The 23,634-nt window shown below is 33.4% G+C and overlaps 3 protein-coding genes and 2 long non-coding RNA genes across 5 annotated transcripts; 3 read left to right on the top strand and 2 right to left on the bottom strand.

Moving 5' to 3' along the window:
• Position 1: 1 nt before the first annotated feature.
• On the bottom strand, positions 2 to 800 carry LOC139996760 (uncharacterized). Its single transcript, XR_011802343.1, has 2 exons — positions 302 to 800; positions 2 to 242 (listed from the first exon to the last, which is right to left on the bottom strand). It is a non-coding gene; the product is annotated as an uncharacterized lncRNA (long non-coding RNA).
• A 2,452-nt stretch (positions 801 to 3,252) lies between these two features.
• Positions 3,253 to 5,256, top strand: LOC139996736 (baculoviral IAP repeat-containing protein 7-B-like). Its single transcript, XM_072021269.1, has 4 exons — positions 3,253 to 4,191; positions 4,281 to 4,356; positions 5,041 to 5,102; positions 5,170 to 5,256. Exons 1-4 carry the CDS (start codon positions 3,253 to 3,255, stop codon positions 5,254 to 5,256), a joined length of 1,164 nt encoding a protein of 387 aa, XP_071877370.1.
• Positions 5,257 to 11,250: 5,994 nt separating this feature from the next.
• On the bottom strand, positions 11,251 to 12,289 carry LOC139996735 (E3 ubiquitin-protein ligase XIAP-like). Its single transcript, XM_072021268.1, has 3 exons — positions 11,900 to 12,289; positions 11,603 to 11,645; positions 11,251 to 11,441 (listed from the first exon to the last, which is right to left on the bottom strand). The coding sequence occupies exons 1-3, from the start codon at positions 12,287 to 12,289 to the stop codon at positions 11,251 to 11,253; spliced, it is 624 nt and encodes a 207-aa protein (XP_071877369.1).
• An 833-nt stretch (positions 12,290 to 13,122) lies between these two features.
• On the top strand, positions 13,123 to 13,738 carry LOC141445932 (uncharacterized). Its single transcript, XM_074112142.1, has 2 exons — positions 13,123 to 13,326; positions 13,421 to 13,738. The coding sequence occupies exons 1-2, from the start codon at positions 13,123 to 13,125 to the stop codon at positions 13,736 to 13,738; spliced, it is 522 nt and encodes a 173-aa protein (XP_073968243.1).
• A 5,977-nt stretch (positions 13,739 to 19,715) lies between these two features.
• LOC139996761 (uncharacterized) lies at positions 19,716 to 20,087 on the top strand. Its single transcript, XR_011802344.1, has 2 exons — positions 19,716 to 19,787; positions 19,847 to 20,087. It is a non-coding gene; the product is annotated as an uncharacterized lncRNA (long non-coding RNA).
• The last annotated feature ends 3,547 nt before the right edge of the window (positions 20,088 to 23,634 follow it).

The raw sequence follows: 23,634 nt of genomic DNA, 5'->3' as shown, positions 1-23,634 counted from the left end.
GTGCTATAACATAACATATTATATTTTTAAATTTATACATTAAATCAGCTTTAGTATATAACAAATAAAATAATAACATATAGTTAGATATAACTAATAAAAGGTTATAAATTCCTTTTGTGTCGCTGATTTTTTATGATCTATTTACCACTTGTAATATAGCTTTTCTGTCAGCTTCATTTTTTATACCAATTTCAATTAAATCTTCATTAGTTATAAGTCATAAACAAATCAAAGTCAACCTAAAATAAATTTACAATATTAATTTATAATAAAATTTTATACATACATACATACATACATATCGTTGGTGTATTTTCCCTCAATACATTTTCATCGTTCATAGTTGGAGGAACATTTTGTTGGCGCAATGGACTAAATTCAAGCACATATTCAACACAAGTATCAAGATCTTCTCTGTCTATACTTTAATATTTAAATCTTGTGACCGAATGGACTGTAATCTTTGCAGACAGTACAGTTAAATTAAAATATCCTAGTTATTTGTATATGTTTCTATTGCGAATTGCTAGCATTGATGGTAATAATAATATCTTCTTTTTCTTGGATCTTAGCTTTCACATTCTCTATTCTGCCAGAAGCTTCAACTTCAAGAGTAATAGTTTTCCCTCTTAAGGTCTTAACGAAGATCTGCATGTTGCTAGATCTGGGGGACTGTAGGAAAAGACAAAAAGATTCTGTTAATGTACAATATCGTGAAAAAATATGCAGTGGTAGTAAATCCAAAAATAAACATTTTCTAAGCAATAGCTGTAAATTTTGTTAAATTTTTAATTTATAAAAACATCATTATAATCAGCTGAAATTTTGTTAAAAAAAAAAAAATGATGGCGTCACAGAGTATGGGTTACTTGAAAACTTATCCAATACATTTTTACATAAATATGGAAGAAACAGCTGTTATACTTACATTTCCTGAAATAATTTGTAGAATAGGGTAGACAGTTGCAACACAAGTCCATTTAAATTTGTTTGATAAGCAAATATAGAAAAGCTTTCGATGGGTAATTCACAGTAAAGAATGTCAAATAATGTACAACATTAACAAAGAAAGTTATTATATAGAAATATTATATTATTGTTGCATAGAAAATCATTGAAAAATGTTCAGAGTAATCCTTTTATATCAATTAATAATAAACCTTTGAATTTTTCGATATACGACTCTTTCAATCGCAAGTTGTTTCCTTGGATGTTATCGTTTTTCAGATGCTGTTTAAAGCTGTTATTACATTGGTTTTGCTTTTGATATTTAATTGATTCATACAGATTAATTAGTTTTGTATGCTGTGTATTTGACCACATTGCACAGCCATTTACGAGACATTGGATACGCAGATAAAAACAAACGTGACGGACGTGACGGCGGGATGAACGTTTCACCTAACACAGACGTGAAATTGCCTTTAATGAATCGGCCGATACTTGAAAGTACCGATACTTGACAATAAACACCCTAACGGCCCCGTAGTTATCCAAATAAGGGTGGTCGCCCAGAGGTTGATGCATCATAAACATCGTATGTCGAGGTAGTCTGAGGAGCCGCTGTAAATCTTAGAATCAAGTTAACTAATATCCCGTAGATTAGCAGGCGGCCTTTGTTCTATCAGCCCGTATACCTGTCACCCGTCATACTCGATTGCATTGAAGAAAAACTCATTTAGGCTATTGAAGGTTTCATACAAACATAGAATGTTTAGAATAATAGGTGAATTTTCTCAGGAGAGATAAAGCCAATAAGAAACGCACCCGTTATTATAATACCGTTATAAATAGAAAGATTTTTCTTTTGAAATTCTACTTGCTATTTTCTTAATAAATAGAAACGTACAGCAAGATACAACAAAAATGGAAAATTTAGAACGTTCACTTGTGGCCCTAAGAATCTTTGCTGCCTAAGACTCATAAAATGCAAAATGCTAGAGAAAAATAAAGAAAATTAAAGAAAAAACAAAAGAAGATAGATACGTCGCTACATTGAACACGAATATAAACATTAAATATGAGACATTGAATAATGAGTATGATCACTCGTTTTAGCAATTTCAGGATTGTTAGTAACAAATCAGAGGCATCGACAATTTTAATGGTTTTACTTTGTCGATACTTTTTTTCGCATTTGACAAACGACAACGTTTCTTTCAATATTTTTCAAGATTTAATTGCTTTTCATGCAAAGTGTATTGCTTTAAGTAATAGCTTCAATCTTCGTTTTTATTATCATCTAGTGCATACGCAATTAACAATTTTACTGGCAAACTAAATATATGGTATATCGTTGGCAAACGTAAGGAACATTTGCGAAAAGTGACAAGTGATGTGCTTTGATAGATAAAATATAATATAAGATAATGCTACGGCGTCTTATTATTCGCATCGCGAGAGAACTTTATCTGAAAATTAATTTATAAAACGTTAGAAACGGTTAAATTTTCCTGCAGAAAGCCTGATGTTTCACATATTGAAAAAATTGTGTACTTATTTGTAAAAATAATTTTATTATTTTATATACAGGTAATGATAATACAGGACGGTACATAAGGAGCGGTACGGTAAGGGGTGGAGCATCAGTGAAATTTGATTGGTCGACAACTTGCGCACTCGGCACAGTGCCTTATGGTGGGATGAAGGAGTAATGTGGTAGGGATAGTAATATAAAATAGACACGCACTAGCAGCAAGGATTCAAAGTTTTAGGATTCAAATTTCAGTATTACTGTAAGAGTGGAATAGTTTGTGTGATTGGTTCGTACGATAGTGCAGTTTTAGTAAATTTAACAATATAAAATATACAAGTACAGGATATTAAATCTTTGTGAAGATTCCATTTGAAGAGTTGGTGAGCTGTTGTAGCGATACCTAAACATCTCATATTCGTAAGTTTTGTCTGTAATATATTTCTGTTTGATCAACTGTACACGTATAATATTTCTCGAAAATAAATTAACTAAAAACGTTTTACCATTTGTAAGTCAAAATATCGTAGCGAAAGAATTTATGTAGATTGTACAGAAAGTTTCGGGATCCTTCAAACGCTTCAAATATCAATTAAAATCGCTGTAATTCTTCAAAGACAATTTTTAACTTTTGCGCTAAAACACACGGAACTGAGATTACTTCGATAATATCGGCTTGTTACAATTACTAGGTATTTTAATTTCTTTCTTTTTCGGTTTTTTTTTTTCCCCCTTTAAATAGGTGTGAAAACTCTACAAGTGACAATAAGGACAAGATGTTGCATATATCTAACATCCAACCTGTGCTACCACAATACGAAGAATCTCCAGAACACGAAGAATCGTCAGACGATTCAATTTCGTCTGATGTGATTCAGATACCGATACCGGCATATACCAATCGTTGGCACCGGTACCGACACCGGTACCGGATGCCGGAACCAATGATTAATCCAGTGTCGTCGGTTCCATCGACGTCGCGTGGCATTCGAAAACATCATGGTGATTTTCGTTTTGAAGCAGCAAGACTTTGGAGTTTTCGAAACTGGCTTGTACCTCTCGTTGACCCTGCCAGTCTTGCAGCAGCAGGATTCTATTATACAGGCAAAATGGATAGAGTCAAATGTTTTGTGTGTCGAGTGGTGGTAAGTCACTGGTTAGAGGGTCGTACTCCCATGCAAGTTCACGAGATATGGTCTCCAGAGTGCAGATTTGTCCGCAATGAAGATTGCGGTAATGTGCCAATTGGTACACACCCTGATGAAATTCAACCGACAGAACGAAGAAATGGAAATATATTATGTCGTTACGGTTTAGAATATTCGCAGTCCTTTGATTTTAATGACCATCGATTTGTAACAGATGCAGAAGACCCGACGGCATATGATCTTAGCCGTTTGGGACTAAAAAAAGTTAAGAAACCAAAACATTTGGATTATATTACTTACCAATCCCGATTAAATTCATTCTCAACATTTACTGATACATCTATGAATAAAGAACTATTAGCCGATGCAGGCTTTTACTATAACGAAAGAGATCGTATGTCTATCTGTTATCATTGTGGACTTGGTGTAGTAAGTTGGAGTCCAGGAGAAAATCCATGGGATAGACATGCAATTTGGTCTTCAAGCTGTTGTTACTTGATAACAGTTCGTGGCCACCAGTTTGTTAATGATCTAAGACAGCAAAACATCTACGAAAATTATGAAGAAGTAAGTAGAAAGAAAAGAAACTTACACCATGAACCATATGTATAATTAATAATTCCAATATATACTTATGTACATTACATTTATTTCAGGAACCAATAGTTGATGACGATACGAGATCCGATAGTGAAGAGGAAACTAACGAGATGACTCTCGTTGAGAAATTTGGTAAGTAATAAAAATAAAATCACAAATTCTTTAATTTGTGTGAAAACTGTACACGTATAATAAATTTTATTATATATTATATTTAAATATACTGTTTACTATTTTAGCTGCTCTGGAGCAAAAAAATAAAAAATTGAAAGATACTCGATCGTGTAAAGTTTGCACGGAACGAGATGGAACAATTATATTCCTACCCTGTGGACATTTAGTAACATGCTGGTATTGCTCGCGTGCTTTTGCACGATGCATAATTTGCAAAACAGAAATTAAAGCCCTAACTCACATATATTTGCCATAATACATGCACATCTATATATATAATTATGTACATATATAAATTAGCATGTTCATATCTCTAATATGAACATATTTTATAGTTGTTATCAAATTAAAATGTGTTATAATATGCAAATAGAAACAATAATGTTAATAAAGTTAACTTTTTTTTTTTGTTTTTAGTAATCTAACTAATTGTTCCTTGTTTTATTCCCCTTATTGTTAGTAAAATGAAACTGTATTATACATATATATTTCAAATCATAAAAATCATAGCTTACTTTTTCTTTTATTATACTTTCATTGCTTATGCTTCGCTTATAATCTTCTCTGTTTAAAAATAGCTACCAGAAGAAAAGGATCATTATAAATCATTATAATTCTTAATTTTAATTATCTTCGTTTAAGGTTATAAACTAACAAACGAAAGATATGTCGTCAAAAGCAACAGAGTATTGGAAAGGAAAAGAGTGAGAAGATATTACAATTATATTGCATTAAAGAAACATGATTAAATGTTGTGCAATTTGGTTATAGGCTATTGGTTGTTCAGGATATTCAGGAATTATATCTCATGACTTTGGTAGACGATCCTACACCTTCATATCGGTGGAGATTTATTAATGAAAGATACCGTATAATAGAATTTCAAAGCCAAACTTTTTGTACTGCATCGTGTAATGGATATCTAATGAATCGCGTAATATCTGCAAGGAACCATGGGTCGCAAATGAATCGTTCTTTCAGAATATGATCTTAAAGTTCCATTGGCTCTTATTGAAATCTATCTATTGAAATTACATTAGAAAATGTTTACATTTCCCAGTTAGATAAAAACTAAGTAATGCCATATTAATGAACGAACAGAAAGCTATTCCTTTGAATATATGATAATCTACGCTAAATAGAATGAAGCATCTAACTTTATCATTTCAAACATCATTACAAAATGATTTACTTTATGGAAAAATCTTTCGCATAAAAATTGAATAGCGTTGAAGAGAATACGATTTGGTATGTGGAACTGCAGAAACGTTAACTACTCTTCGATTTCGATGTTTTCGAATATGTTGTAGAAATCGATATTTCAAATAAGCTTTTCCTATATAAGAAGTGAATTCGCTTAGTTTCCGGGATATTCGCGAAAAACTACCGACATCGCTACAGTGAATTCTGCATCTGCAGTTGTGCAACTGTGACAGCGTATGCGTTAGTTTGGTTACCGATTGCCGGTCACTTATCTTCTCTTTGGAAACGAGGGTAGGGCGGCTTCGTAGCCTAGAGGCTTCGTGCACAACGTACACATGCGAGGCTGCAAGAGTCCGTTATAACCGGTAACTTATAACTCGATTAAAAGTAAATATCATCAATGTATTGGGTTCAAATATTAAATAATTAAATAATTGTTAATGTACAAAAGGTAAGTGACCGACGACTGGCAACCAGACCGACGCATACGCCGCTCTCGCAGATGAACAACTATAAGCAGAAGTACAGTATAATCGAGCCGGTAGTTTCTTACCAATATATTGAAAATTAAACAAGTTCAATCTTTATATACAGTATAGTAAATAGGTAAAAGTTGTTTAAAATATTTCTGCAACATATCCAAAAATCATAGAAATCCGAGGGTAGATAACGTTTCTACAGTTTCACCCTATATACCGTTATATATTGCATACAATATTATACGTATATAACAATAATAATAATATTATAAGGTAATAGTTAATATTAATAAGTTAATATTATAAGTTAATACAGTAGATAAGTAAATAAATAAATAAATAATCTTCAGTAAGGATTTCTGATGTTCTATCATCGACGTTCGGTCGCGCACGGCTATTTCGCACGCGATCGTAGCACGTATATATATATATGTATGTGTTCCATATACTTTGCAGTCGCAGAGTCGTGTCTTAACTTCGCGGTTGCGCGCGTTTGGTCGCGAATGGGAACAAGAATAAAGAGTAGACTTCGTTTAAAGAATCTTGCTACGGCGTGGGGAAAGCAGTGATGCCTTTTAGTAAGCAGATTGTGAGGTTTTCCAAGTTTAGGGATAAGAGTAATTAATGATATTTTTCAAGATTAGTATCGTATTCAAGGCGACGAATTGCATCAAAAATAGAGGTAATGAGAGCAATCCCTTTTATGAGAAGCTCCTTGAAAGCTTTTAAGAGCTGGTTCATACGTTGTCCTATATCGTAATACAGTTGCGACATCTCGATGCCGCGTGCGTCTTCCTCCTCGCTTAATTCTGCCAGCTCCAGTTGGATCGCGTTGAAATCACGCCCGTATTTGTCCAGATGTTTTTCGAGGAATAATAAATCGGACTCATCCTGACGACCGGATTGTTCGTACTCATCCAGTCGTTTCGATATGAGCGTGAATTGGCGGCTATAATGGCCTCGTCTCCGACACAACGAGGTAATTTTGTCTGCGGTTGCCATTGTTACGGCGGATAGTGGATCGGGAATGCAAGGAACAAGCTTACCTCGTTGTTGGGATTCGTGACTGTCGTGACTACTTTGCCTACCTGCGGCGGGAGGCTGCGTGGTTGCGTTCTTCAACCACCGGGTTTTGTCTCCTCAAACTTGACAGCTCCCGGCGTTACTGATTTCGCTGGTATCACGTCGGAGACACAAGAAATCGCGAAATTAACGGATCGCCGGTAATCTCCTCGCATCGCGGTTCCAACGAAATGATTCTTTCACGAATAGGGCGAAGAAAATTGAACTTCGTATGCGACAATGAAATTTATTATAGAAATCCAACAGAGTGACGGTTCAAGCGTTACAACAGAATGGTTGGGAATGTTAGAACAAACTGGTTTGAAATGTTACAACAGACTGATTCGAGCGCTTGTTTAGGAGGGTTTAGTCCCTTTGGAGGGTGTATCAGAGGCGCCTTTTAAGTTATTGTTTCGATAGCTGTGGCATGCAGGGTGTTTAATCTATCCGGTTACTGAGCGAGCGGCCCTTCTTGAGCGGGTGGTCTTCTTGAGCGTGTGACATTTCCCCCTTCTTAGACTCGCTTTGCTTCATTGAAGCGTATGACTCTGGTGGGTCGCCCGATTTGGATGATCCCGCTATCTTCATCTTCTGCGATGTTTTGGTAAGTAACCGTCCTTGGTGCTGTTGATGTTTGACCGATCCTGTTTACGCGAGCGGTAGGGCAGAGTATTTTGATACATACATTTTTGGGAAATGATCGACGTAGACATTCGAAAAGTTTACATTTCTACATTACATATATTGTTCCTAGTCCTAGGACTACGATTCCTAATATTTGTAGTGTGAATATGCCATATCCCTTCAACGAATTTATGCGTCGTTCACATTGCAGGGTACTGATTTGCATTTGCAACGTATCGAGGTCGGCTTTATATCGGTTAGAATTGTGAGTTACTCTTGGAGCTGTTTCTAATATTTTCTCTAATATTAGAACGTCTGTTTCTTCGAAGCTGTATATACTATTCTTAAGTTTGGTTTCGTAAGAGATATTTTTATGTGATCCTCCTATTTTCATAATATTATGATCGTATGTGATTATGCACCCGGTTTTCCTGCTAATTAAACTTGGTTGTCTAATTTCTAGGATTTTACGTGTCTTACATAATACGTCGATTTGTACATTCTTCTTAGGAATAATAATGTAATGGTTTTCTGTCTGCAAAGGTACGAACGTCAGTCCTTCCAATTTGAAGACAGCAGTCGGGCAAGTTTTGACTGTCCGTTGATTATTAATTAATTCTGACCCGCATTCAGGTGAATTGGTTCTATTGTGACTCGGTTCAGTTCTTTTACAAATGTGGATGATTGCTGTTCGTTTACAATATTTGTCTAAATAGTGACTATCGGCAAAGGTGTATTGTTCTGAGTTGGTTAGTATCAAGTCAGTTTCCATTACAGCTGCAACGAATACAGAGTTTTGTTTGGAAGGTATCGGATAAATTTTAGTTATTTTCCATTCATTGTTTTCCAAAACCGGCACATTGTATTGTATTGTATAAGTTTATAAGTTTGTATATTGTATAAGTTTGTATATTTTTAGTTTACTTAGATGTAGAATTAGTTGAAAATTTTGATCTGAAGGTTCGATATGATTAGTCATAAAGTTTAGTCTCGTTATTTGGTCAAGTGTTTTTAAGAATTGTTCAGGTTCTATAACTTGTGGATTTATGATTCCTTGTTTTCCTAACGTGACAGTGTTAAAAATTTCGTCGATGTTAACATGCAGTTCCGATATGGTAGATTCAGTTTGAATTACTAGGGAGACTAGCATTTCGTTTTTTTCATTGTGGTTTTCAATCTTGTGTATATCGTTGGCAAGGTTTTCGAGTTGATCTGTTTTGGTGTCGTCTAGCACGCGTTTGATAAGTGCGGTTTGCTCATTAAGCATTGTTTTTATTTTGTTGTTGGAGTCAAATAATGTGTCGATGTTTTCGTTAATGAGTTCTAGGTCCCTTTCGTCGAGAGTTGCAAATAAAGTTTTGGATACTGAGCCTACGACATTGAGCAATCCGCGTTTGCTTCTATAATGCAATAATAATTTGAGTTGCCGAGTCAGGTTTTGAAAATTTCTGTACTTAAATTTTAGGCTGCTTATTTCTGGTATGTGAGCGCAAGGTGGTTTACATTGTCGGTCTATTAAATCTATTACGAGTTGTAATCTATCAACTTGATTGGATCGTTAAGGCCTACTATAAGGGTGATATCTATTTGTTTGTTGTACAGATAGCAATCGTCGATGTGTTCCAAGAAAATGTTGGCGTAATTTAGTGGTTTTACCACTAGATCGCTTTTAATGTATTCGAGTGTTATAATGATCCATGTTACGGTCTTCTTCCTGAAAAGTAGGATTTTAGCCTGTTACCGTGGATTCTTTGCGTATGACCGTTGGAATGTTCGATAAGATAGGTGGGTGGATTAGAGGGGAGGATTTCTGCAGGTCCTAGCCATTCGTGATCTAGTTTGTTGGTTTTGTGATCGTTATGTACTCATACTTTGTCTTTTACTTGGAATATAGTTTGTGTTTTGATAATTTTTCGAATCTGATCTCTTTGATACCGCCTTTTGTTTGATTCAGTGATTTCTCTTGCTTTCGCTATATAGGCGTTATGTCGGTTCCTCCAGAGTTTAAATAATTCATCTTTAGTTAGGGTGAGGGTGTTTGATATCGAGGACGGCATGTTAGTCATTTGTCGTCCAAATGTTAGTTCGAATGGGGTATGTCCGGTCGTTTCGTGTACCGAAGTATTGTATCCCATGCATATTAGTTTTAAATTTTCGTCCCAGTCGTTTTATCGATCGGTCTTACAAGTTCGAATAAGATCTTTTACTACAGCACGTGTTCGTTCAAGAGATCCGTTAGATCGCGGGTGGAAAGAAGTGGTTTTCACATGTCGAATACGAAATTTCGTCCCATGTCCGTGAGGATACTTTTCGGTGCAGAAAATATATATGTACGATCGTAAATCTTTTGATAATTCAGGTGATCGATTTTGAATTCTGAAAATCGAGTTTTATTGTGAAAATAATTAGATAAAATACAAAAATAAACAACAATCGATATCCGTCTATAACAATAAATAACAATAAATTACATAAACGGGAAATAACAAGTTCCGTACAATGTTTGCCGGAAAATCGAGAATCGATTTTCAACGTCCTGAACTACCGATCTTTCTCCGTCGGTCTTCAAAATTGTAAATAATTATTCTGTGATCTTGTCTGTCTCTGATCTTGCTCTGTGTCCGTCCATTTGGGAAATGAGTGTCTCTCAAGTATGGTCGTCCGTAAAACATATAAGGGGGTAGCTCTGTCCGTGAAACAAATAACGTCGTGCTACCCGTAAAACAAAAAGAGTCCCTATCCCACGTGAATATATATATATATATATTTAATATAAATATTTAATTGAAATTGGTATAAAAAATGAAGCTGACAGGAAAGCTATATTAGAAGTGATAAATAGATCATAAAAAATCAGCGACACAATTTACTTATTTTTTATAGTTTATTTGTTACATAATAAAGCTGATTTAATGTATAAATCTATTCTTCATTTGACCTAACTGATTTATTTTTGCCATTATCAACGCAATATTGTTTTGATCCAATTTAATAAATTATAGAATAATTATATGTAACTTGAACTTAATCATACAGAATTTAGAATCATAAATATGTGTATACTGGATAAAAATGAGCTGCTACCTATATCAGATTTAGCTTTTGATAGTTTCTCCTTTTGCGTCAAATGTTTTTGTCTCTGATCTTTTTCTTCTGGTAGCTATTTTTAAACAGAGAAGATTATAAGCGAAGCATAAGCAATGAAAGTATAATAAAAGAAAAAGTAAGCTATGATTTTTATGATTTGAAATATATATGTATAATACAGTTTCATTTTACTAACAATAAGGGGAATAAAACAAGGAACAATTAGTTAGATTACTAAAAAAAAAAAAAAAGTTAACTTTATTAACATTATTGTTTCTATTTGCATATTATAACACATTTTAATTTGATAACAACTATAAAATATATTCATATTAGAGATATGAATATGCTAATTTATATATGTACATAATTTTATATATATATAGATGTGCATGTATTAAGCAAAAGCTATACGAACTGCAGCTGTAATTTTTCCTTGGCAAATTATGCATTTCATAAAAGTAGCGGAGCAATAACGGCAAGTTGCCAGATGTCCACAAGGTAAAAATGTAATAGTCGCTTCTCGTTCCGTGCAAACTTTACACGATCGAGCATTCTCCAATTCCTGATTTTCCTTCTCCAGAGCAGCTAAAATAGTAAACAGTATATTTAAATATAATATATAATACAAATTTATTATACGTATACGGATTTCATACAAATTAAAGAATGTATGATCTATCTGTGTTTTTATTTTTATTACTTACCAATTTTCTCAACGAGAGTCATCTCGTTTGTTTCATTTACACTGTCGGATCCCTCATGATTCTCATCTGTAGTTTCTATTGGTGCCTGTAATAAATATAATGTACATAAGTATATATTGGAATTATTAATTATTGGCAGACGATTGGCAGTCCTTTAGAAGCATCTGGAATAGTCAGTTGACAACAAGCGTGCATGCGAGTAGGTTTACGAGGTCTTCGGAGTATAAGATATGTGTTTAACTGTTGTGTGCTGAATAAAGTGAATTATTTGTATTTCCGAATCCCTCCTACATCTTTACAATTATACATATGGTTCAGGGTGTAAGTTTTTCTACTTACTTCTACAAAAGTTTCATGAAGATCTTGGCCTGTTACATTGTTAATGCATTCACAGCTCCGTCCTTTGATTATATAACAACATCCTGGAGACGAAGTCGCATGTCGATTGCACGGATCTTCTCCTCGACTCCAATTGTCTATAGCAATTCCACAGTGGTGACAAATAACCATATCATTTATTCCGTTGTAGTAAAAGCCAGCATCGGCTAATTTTTCACTTCTAATATATGTATTAGGCCATGCTACGAATGTATTTAATCTCGATTCGTAAGTAAGATATTTCAAATTTGCTAGTTTGCTAACTCTTCTTGGTCTCAAGTAGCTACGTGATTTAATTGGCACATTACCGCGATGTTCATGGCGGACAAGTGGGCACTCTGGACAATACATCTTGTGAATTAGCACGGGAATACTATACTTTGTCCACTGACTTATCTCCACTTTACACACAAAACATTTGACTGTAGTCGATATGCCTGTATAAAAGAATCCTGCTGCTGCAAGTCTGGCAGGGTCAATGGAACATGATAGAGGCCAATTTCGAAAAGTCGAGAGTCTCGCTGTTTCAAAACGAAGATCATGTTGTTCTTGAATGCCACGCAACTTCGATGAAATCCACGACAGTAGATTAAACGTTAGCATCGAAAACGGAAACATTTCTGATATTGACGACGTCGTACGAACGAACCACACAAACTATTCCACCCTTACAGTAATACTGAACTTTGAATCCTAAAACTTTGAATCTTTGCTGCTAGTACGTGCCTATTTTATAGTATTATCCCTACCACAATACTCCTTCATCCCTCTATGAGGCACTGTGCGGAGTGCGCAAGTTGTCGACCAATCAAATGTCACTGATGCTCCACCCCTTACCGTACCGCCCCTTATGTACCGTCCTGTATTATCATTGCCTGTATATAAAATAATAAAATTATTTTTACAAATAAGTACACAATTTTTTCAATATGTGAAACATCTCACACAGGCTTTCTGCAGGAAAATTCAACCGTTTCTAACAATTTATTAATTTATTTTGAGATAAAGTTCTCTCGGGATGCGAATAGTAAGACGCTGTAGCATTATGTTATATTATATATTACCTATTATATCATGTTATATATATAATATATCAACTGATTTAGGTAAACAATTAATGTATTGTGTGAAAATATATAATGTTGTTATATCAGTAAATTCTTTATTATTGTTCGTTTGTAGGCATGTTTGTTATTGGATTGGCAGCTGCAATAAATAAAGATACGTTTGAAACTATATATGAAGCATGTCCATCAGCACTATTGAATTCTCTAAATGATGATGTTACACCATTTTGCATTGCTGCTATGAAAAATGATAAAAATTTATTTTTTAGATTAATAGAATTAGGATTTAATGTTTCAAAAAGTAGTAAGATATTGCATTTTGTTTAAAATTAATACGATAACGATACATAATATTGTTGGCAGAGTTTTTATCCATGTTTATCATTAATTTTCAAATAGATGACTATGCTTACAGTGCATGATGAAGCAGTCAATAGTACCAGAAATAAAAAATTTGGCAAAATATTTTAACACAGAAGATTATTGGAATGATAACTCTGATCACATTCTTAAAGCAAATGAACCAGATAACAAGGACTGTTTAAGTCTTTCCAAATTAGTAAATAAAAATAATAGTAATAAGTCTCCTTTAAATGTTCATAACATACCGATAGTTACATTCGATACTACAATGTGCAATAATGTCAACTGTAACAACAATGTCATAAAAGATTCAAAAGAACTTTTAAAACCTTGTGCATTAAGTTTAGAGACAAATCACGCAGAAATCTGAACAAACTGTTACCTACTTCTCCAAATATATATTTTACACAAACTAAACGTAATGAGGAAATTAATTTGAATATAAAAGATGAAACAAAAGATAAACAATTATTCGTAAATGCAGATGAAGATGAAGTGATGCTAACTTGTTCAAAAAGTAGAAAGAACGTAAGCTTTGCAGAGGTATATTAGTTATTACTCTATATTATATACTAACTAAATATGATATTTTAATTTAACTGTATTGAACGAAGATTTAATTGAAATTTGTATAAAAAATGAAGCTGACAGAAAAGCTATATTAGATGTGATAAACAGATCATAAAAAATCAGCGACACAAAGAGAATTTATTACCTTTTATTAATTATATCTAGTTCTAATTATATATTATTATCTTATTTGTTATATACTAAAGCTGATTTATTGTATAAATTTAAAAATATAATATGTTATGTTATAGCATATTAGTATTATTTCTTATACTAACTTAGTACACTTAAGAACACATATGATACATTTCTATTTTTGCTTATAAAGATACATTTACATACATTTACATACGAAACTTTTTTTTTTGTTTTTTTTCTTTTTTTTTTAATTATTTGTTTGGATTTTACAATTTGTCCAGAAGGACACTTGGTAAAATATTATATCTTAGTGAATAAAAAAATAAAAATAAAAATATAGCATGTGGGTGGCTACCCCCATCGGGGTACCATCGTCGTGTTTGCTAGGTTATATCCTTTGTGAGGTCTGTTGGGTGTTTCCTTTTTAGTCTTCTTTCTATGTTTGATGTGTTGACCGTTGCCGCTGACAGTCGGTTCGGGTACTTTTCTATTCTTTCTCTGTACCTTCTTGCGAATCTGTTAATCTCCTCCTTGACCGTTGGTATTCCCAGGTCTTTCCGAATGTCATCGTTTCTAACGTACCATGGGGCGTTTACTATCGTTCTAAGAATTTTAGCTTGTATTGTCCCAATTTTGCTTATATGGCTCATTGCTGCTGTTCCCCATAGCGGGAATTTACATACGAAATGGCTGTAAAATTGTTGTATTCCTGATGTGTGATAATACTTTATTAATAAGTACACTTTTTTTGCTTTAGGATCATGCGGAATTGAACGCAAATTTAGACAATCACTCGATTCACTATTTTTCATTTGACCTAACTGATTTATTTTTGCCATTATCAACGCAATATTGTTTTGATCCAATTTAATAAATTATAGAATAATTATATGTAACTTGAACTTAATCATACAGAATTTAGAATCATAAATATGTGTATACTGGATAAAAATGAGCTGCTACCTATATCAGATTTAGCTTTTGATAGTTTCTCCTTTTGCGTCAAATGTTTTTGTCTCTGATCTTTTTCTTCTGGTAGCTATTTTTAAACAGAGAAGATTATAAGCGAAGCATAAGCAATGAAAGTATAATAAAAGAAAAAGTAAGCTATGATTTTTATGATTTGAAATATATATGTATAATACAGTTTCATTTTACTAACAATAAGGGGAATAAAACAAGGAACAATTAGTTAGATTACTAAAAAAAAAAAAAAAAGTTAACTTTATTAACATTATTGTTTCTATTTGCATATTATAACACATTTTAATTTGATAACAACTATAAAATATGTTCATATTAGAGATATGAACATGCTAATTTATATATGTACATAATTATATATATAGATGTGCATGTATTATGGCAAATATATGTGAGTTAGGGCTTTAATTTCTGTTTTGCAAATTATGCATCGTGCAAAAGCACGCGAGCAATACCAGCATGTTACTAAATGTCCACAGGGTAGGAATATAATTGTTCCATCTCGTTCCGTGCAAACTTTACACGATCGAGTATCTTTCAATTTTTTATTTTTTTGCTCCAGAGCAGCTAAAATAGTAAACAGTATATTTAAATATAATATATAATAAAATTTATTATACGTGTACAGTTTTCACACAAATTAAAGAATTTGTGATTTTATTTTTATTACTTACCAAATTTCTCAACGAGAGTCATCTCGTTAGTTTCCTCTTCACTATCGGATCTCGTATCGTCATCAACTATTGGTTCCTGAAATAAATGTAATGTACATAAGTATATATTGGAATTATTAATTATACATATGGTTCATGGTGTAAGTTTCTTTTCTTTCTACTTACTTCTTCATAATTTTCGTAGATGTTTTGCTGTCTTAGATCATTAACAAACTGGTGGCCACGAACTGTTATCAAGTAACAACAGCTTGAAGACCAAATTGCATGTCTATCCCATGGATTTTCTCCTGGACTCCAACTTACTACACCAAGTCCACAATGATAACAGATAGACATACGATCTCTTTCGTTATAGTAAAAGCCTGCATCGGCTAATAGTTCTTTATTCATAGATGTATCAGTAAATGTTGAGAATGAATTTAATCGGGATTGGTAAGTAATATAATCCAAATGTTTTGGTTTCTTAACTTTTTTTAGTCCCAAACGGCTAAGATCATATGCCGTCGGGTCTTCTGCATCTGTTACAAATCGATGGTCATTAAAATCAAAGGACTGCGAATATTCTAAACCGTAACGACATAATATATTTCCATTTCTTCGTTCTGTCGGTTGAATTTCATCAGGGTGTGTACCAATTGGCACATTACCGCAATCTTCATTGCGGACAAATCTGCACTCTGGAGACCATATCTCGTGAACTTGCATGGGAGTACGACCCTCTAACCAGTGACTTACCACCACTCGACACACAAAACATTTGACTCTATCCATTTTGCCTGTATAATAGAATCCTGCTGCTGCAAGACTGGCAGGGTCAACGAGAGGTACAAGCCAGTTTCGAAAACTCCAAAGTCTTGCTGCTTCAAAACGAAAATCACCATGATGTTTTCGAATGCCACGCGACGTCGATGGAACCGACGACACTGGATTAATCATTGGTTCCGGCATCCGGTACCGGTGTCGGTACCGGTGCCAACGATTGGTATATGCCGGTATCGGTATCTGAATCACATCAGACGAAATTGAATCGTCTGACGATTCTTCGTGTTCTGGAGATTCTTCGTATTGTGGTAGCACAGGTTGGATGTTAGATATATGCAACATCTTGTCCTTATTGTCACTTGTAGAGTTTTCACACCTATTTAAAGGGGAAAAAAAAACCGAAAAAGAAAGAAATTAAAATACCTAGTAATTGTAACAAGCCGATATTATCGAAGTAATCTCAGTTCCGTGTGTTTTAGCGCAAAAGTTAAAAATTGTCTTTGAAGAATTACAGCGATTTTAATTGATATTTGAAGCGTTTGAAGGATCCCGAAACTTTCTGTACAATCTACATAAATTCTTTCGCTACGATATTTTGACTTACAAATGGTAAAACGTTTTTAGTTAATTTATTTTCGAGAAATATTATACGTGTACAGTTGATCAAACAGAAATATATTACAGACAAAACTTACGAATATGAGATGTTTAGGTATCGCTACAACAGCTCACCAACTCTTCAAATGGAATCTTCACAAAGATTTAATATCCTGTACTTGTATATTTTATATTGTTAAATTTACTAAAACTGCACTATCGTACGAACCAATCACACAAACTATTCCACTCTTACAGTAATACTGAAATTTGAATCCTAAAACTTTGAATCCTTGCTGCTAGTGCGTGTCTATTTTATATTACTATCCCTACCACATTACTCCTTCATCCCACCATAAGGCACTGTGCCGAGTGCGCAAGTTGTCGACCAATCAAATTTCACTGATGCTCCACCCCTTACCGTACCGCTCCTTATGTACCGTCCTGTATTATCATTACCTGTATATAAAATAATAAAATTATTTTTACAAATAAGTACACAATTTTTTCAATATGTGAAACATCAGGCTTTCTGCAGGAAAATTTAACCGTTTCTAACGTTTTATAAATTAATTTTCAGATAAAGTTCTCTCGCGATGCGAATAATAAGACGCCGTAGCATTATCTTATGTTATATTTTATCTATCAAAGCACATCACTTGTCACTTTTCGCAAATGTTCCTTACGTTTGCCAACGATATACCATATATTTAGTTTGCCAGTAAAATTGTTAATTGCGTATGCACTAGATGATAATAAAAACGAAGATTGAAGCTATTACTTAAAGCAATACACTTTGCATGAAAAGCAATTAAATCTTGAAAAATATTGAAAGAAACGTTGTCGTTTGTCAAATGCGAAAAAAAGTATCGACAAAGTAAAACCATTAAAATTGTCGATGCCTCTGATTTGTTACTAACAATCCTGAAATTGCTAAAACGAGTGATCATACTCATTATTCAATGTCTCATATTTAATGTTTATATTCGTGTTCAATGTAGCGACGTATCTATCTTCTTTTGTTTTTTCTTTAATTTTCTTTATTTTTCTCTAGCATTTTGCATTTTATGAGTCTTAGGCAGCAAAGATTCTTAGGGCCACAAGTGAACGTTCTAAATTTTCCATTTTTGTTGTATCTTGCTGTACGTTTCTATTTATTAAGAAAATAGCAAGTAGAATTTCAAAAGAAAAATCTTTCTATTTATAACGGTATTATAATAACGGGTGCGTTTCTTATTGGCTTTATCTCTCCTGAGAAAATTCACCTATTATTCTAAACATTCTATGTTTGTATGAAACCTTCAATAGCCTAAATGAGTTTTTCTTCAATGCAATCGAGTATGACGGGTGACAGGTATACGGGCTGATAGAACAAAGGCCGCCTGCTAATCTACGGGATATTAGTTAACTTGATTCTAAGATTTACAGCGGCTCCTCAGACTACCTCGACATACGATGTTTATGATGCATCAACCTCTGGGCGACCACCCTTATTTGGATAACTACGGGGCCGTTAGGGTGTTTATTGTCAAGTATCGGTACTTTCAAGTATCGGCCGATTCATTAAAGGCAATTTCACGTCTGTGTTAGGTGAAACGTTCATCCCGCCGTCACGTCCGTCACGTTTGTTTTTATCTGCGTATCCAATGTCTCGTAAATGGCTGTGCAATGTGGTCAAATACACAGCATACAAAACTAATTAATCTGTATGAATCAATTAAATATCAAAAGCAAAACCAATGTAATAACAGCTTTAAACAGCATCTGAAAAACGATAACATCCAAGGAAACAACTTGCGATTGAAAGAGTCGTATATCGAAAAATTCAAAGGTTTATTATTAATTGATATAAAAGGATTACTCTGAACATTTTTCAATGATTTTCTATGCAACAATAATATAATATTTCTATATAATAACTTTCTTTGTTAATGTTGTACATTATTTGACATTCTTTACTGTGAATTACCCATCGAAAGCTTTTCTATATTTGCTTATCAAACAAATTTAAATGGACTTGTGTTGCAACTGTCTACCCTATTCTATAAATTATTTCAGGAAATGTAAGTATAACAGCTGTTTCTTCCATATTTATGTAAAAATGTATTGGATAAGTTTTCAAGTAACCCATACTCTGTGACGCCATCATTTTTTTTTTTTTTAACAAAATTTCAGCTGATTATAATGATGTTTTTATAAATTAAAAATTTAACAAAATTTACAGCTATTGCTTAGAAAATGTTTATTTTTGGATTTACTACCACTGCATATTTTTTCACGATATTGTACATTAACAGAATCTTTTTGTCTTTTCCTACAGTCCCCCAGATCTAGCAACATGCAGATCTTCGTTAAGACCTTAAGAGGGAAAACTATTACTCTTGAAGTTGAAGCTTCTGGCAGAATAGAGAATGTGAAAGCTAAGATCCAAGAAAAAGAAGATATTATTATTACCATCAATGCTAGCAATTCGCAATAGAAACATATACAAATAACTAGGATATTTTAATTTAACTGTACTGTCTGCAAAGATTACAGTCCATTCGGTCACAAGATTTAAATATTAAAGTATAGACAGAGAAGATCTTGATACTTGTGTTGAATATGTGCTTGAATTTAATCCATTGCGCCAACAAAATGTTCCTCCAACTATGAACGATGAAAATGTATTGAGGGAAAATACACCAACGATATGTATGTATGTATGTATGTATAAAATTTTATTATAAATTAATATTGTAAATTTATTTTAGGTTGACTTTGATTTGTTTATGACTTATAACTAATGAAGATTTAATTGAAATTGGTATAAAAAATGAAGCTGACAGAAAAGCTATATTACAAGTGGTAAATAGATCATAAAAAATCAGCGACACAAAAGGAATTTATAACCTTTTATTAGTTATATCTAACTATATGTTATTATTTTATTTGTTATATACTAAAGCTGATTTAATGTATAAATTTAAAAATATAATATGTTATGTTATAGCACATTAGTATTATTTCTTATACTAACATAGTACACTTAAAAACACATATGGTACATTTCTATTTTTACTTATAAAGATACATTTACATACATTTACATATTGCCTGTACAATTGCTGTATTCTTGATGTGCGATAATACTTTATTATTAAGTACACTTTCTTTTTTTTGCTTTAGGATCATGCGGAATTGAACGCACATTTAGACAATCACTCGATTCACTATTCTTCATTTGATCTAACCGATATATTTTAGCAATTGTTTCCGCAACATTGTTTTGATCCTATTTAATAAATTATAGAATAATTATATGTAATTTTAACATAATCATACAGAATTTAGAAACATAAATATGTGTATACTGGATAAAAATGAGCTGCTACCTATATCAGATTTAGCTTTTGATAGTTTCTCCTTTTGCGTCAAATGTTTTTGTCTTTGATCTTTTTCTTCTGGTAGCTATTTTTAAACAGAGAAGATTATAAGCGAAGCATAAGCAATGAAAGTATAATAAAAGAAAAAGTAAGCTATGATTTTTATGATTTGAAATATATATGTATAATACAGTTTCATTTTACTAACAATAAGGGGAATAAAACAAGGAACAATTAGTTAGATTACTAAAAAAAAAAAAAAAAAGTTAACTTTATTAACATTATTGTTTCTATTTGCATATTATAACACATTTTAATTTGATAACAACTATAAAATATATTCATATTAGAGATATGAACATGCTAATTTATATATGTACATAATTATATATATATGGATGTGCATGGATTAAGCAAAAACGACACGAACTACAGCATTGACTTCTTTTCGGCAAACTATACATCGATCGAAATTTGAAGAGCAGAAATTACATGTTGCCAGATGTCCACAAGGTAGGAATGCATTTGTCGCTTCTCGTTCCGTGCAAACTATACACGATCGAGCATCCTGTAATTCTTGATTTTCTTTCTCCAGAGCAGCTAAAATAGTAAACGGTATATTTAAATATAATATATAATACAAATTTATTATACGTATACGGATTTCATACAAATTAAAGAATGTATGATCTATCTGTGTTTTTATTTTTATTACTTACCAATTTTCTCAACGAGAGTCATCTCGTTTGTTTCATTTACACTGTCGGATCCCTCATGATTCTCATCTGTAGTTTCTGTTGCTTCCTGTAATAAATATAATGTACATAAGTATATATTGGAATTATTAATTATACATATGATTCATGGTGTAAGTTTCTTTTCTTTCTACTTACTTGAATAGAATTTGAATAGAGATCTTGGCCTGTTACATTATTAATGTATTCACAGCCCCGTGCTTCGATTATATAACAACATGCAGGAGATGAAATTGCATGTCGAACCCATGGATCTTCTCCTGGATTCCAATTTTCTATACCAATGCTACAATGATGACAGATGGCCATATCATTTCTTCCGTCGTAGTAAAAGCCTGCATCGGCTAATTGTTCTCTACTCATATGTGTATTAGGAAATGTTGCGAATGAATCTAATCTGCATTCGTAATTAGCATATTTCAAATTTTTTAGTTTCGTAATACAGTTTGGTCTCAAACGGCTACGTCCTTCGATTGGCACATTACCGCAATCTTCATTGCAGACAAATCTGCACGATGGACAATATATCTCGTGAAGTTGCATGGGAGTACGACTGTCTGACCAGTTACTTATCTCCACTGCACACGCAAAACATTTGACAGTATCCGATATGCCTGTATAAAAGAATCCTGCTGCTGCAAGTGTGGCAGGAGGAATGGAAAAAGATCGAGGCCAGTATAGAAAAGTCGAGCGTCTTGCTGCTTCAAAACGTAGATCATATTGTTCTTGAGTGTGAAAAAAACGTCGATGGAACCGACGACATTCGATCAATCGATAGCACCGGAAACGGAAACATTTCTGATATTGACGACGCCGTACTAACGAACCACACAAACTATTCCACTCTTACAGTAATACCGAACTTTGAATCCAAAAACTTTGAATCTTTGCTGCTAGTACGTGCCTATTTTATAGTATTATCCCTACCACAATACTCCTTCATCCCTCTATGAGGCACTGTGCGGAGTGCGCAAGTTGTCGACCAATCAAATGTCACTGATGCTCCACCCCTTACCGTACCGCCCCTTATGTACCGTCCTGTATTATCATTGCCTGTATATAAAATAATAAAATTATTTTTACAAATAAGTACACAATTTTTTCAATATGTGAAACATCAGGCTTTCTGCAGGAAAATTTAACCGTTTCTAACGTTTTATAAATTAATTTTCAGATAAAGTTCTCTCGCGATGCGAATAATAAGACGCCGTAGCATTATCTTATATTATATTTTATCTATAAAAGCACATCACTTGTCACTTTTCGCAAATGTTCCTTACGTTTGCCAACGATATACCATATATTTAGTTTGCCAGTAAAATTGTTAATTGCGTATGCACTAGATGATAATAAAAACGAAGATTGAAGCTATTACTTAAAGCAATACACTTTGCATGAAAAGCAATTAAATCTTGAAAAATATTGAAAGAAACGTTGTCGTTTGTCAAATGCGAAAAAAAGTATCGACAAAGTAAAACCATTAAAATTGTCGATGCCTCTGATTTGTTACTAACAATCCTGAAATTGCTAAAATGAGTGATCATTCTCATTATTGAATGTCTAGCGTTTATATTCGTGTTCAATGTAGCGACGTATCTACGGTATCCGATTTCGCTTGCTTTTTCTTTAATTTTCTTTATTTTTCTCTAGCATTTTGCATTTCATGCGTCTTAGGCAACAAAGATTCTTAGGGCCACAAGTGAACGTTCTAAATTTTCCATTTTTGTTGTATCTTGCTGTACGTTTCTATTTATTAAGAAAATAGCAAGTAGAATTTCAAAAGGAAAATCTTTCTATTTATAACGGTATTATGATAACGGAGGCGTTTCTTATTGGCTTTATCTCTCCTGAGAAAATTCACCTATTATTCTAAACATTCTATGTTTGTATGGAACCTTCAATAGCCTAAATGAGTTTTCCTTCAATACAATCGAGTATCGTTTATTGTCAAGTATCGGTACGGTCGATTCATTAAAGGCGAGCTATGCAATTCCACGTCTGCGTTAGGTGGAACGTTCATCCCGTGACCGTGGCTACGTACGGCGACCGGTTGTCTCCTCGAGCCCAACCTCATTGTCTCAAATTTCGAATAACTGTGTTTGGGTTGTTTCGTAATTGCTAAAGCATTCGTGTTTTTCCGAGTGATTCCAACAGGGGGTCCCGTTGTCCTCTCATCTCCGACATATGAATATATATAAGTGCCAAAGACTATATATGATTGCGATATATATATATATATAGCGGCGGTGTGATCCGAGCGCGGTGGCGGTCGTCTCCCCGAGAGGACAAGGAATTTATCCAAGGGCAGTTAATCTCATTTGAAAATTCATACTGCATACATCGCGAGCCCTGACGAATAAAATCGCTAGTCTAACGAATATGGAAAAATATCGAAAGTCGAGTCGAATTTCTATAAATCAT

This window comes from Bombus fervidus, chromosome 18 (assembly GCF_041682495.2).
Source record: "Bombus fervidus isolate BK054 chromosome 18, iyBomFerv1, whole genome shotgun sequence".
Classification (NCBI taxonomy): Eukaryota; Metazoa; Arthropoda; class Insecta; order Hymenoptera; family Apidae; genus Bombus; species Bombus fervidus.
This window is presented reverse-complemented; position numbering and strand designations above follow the sequence as displayed.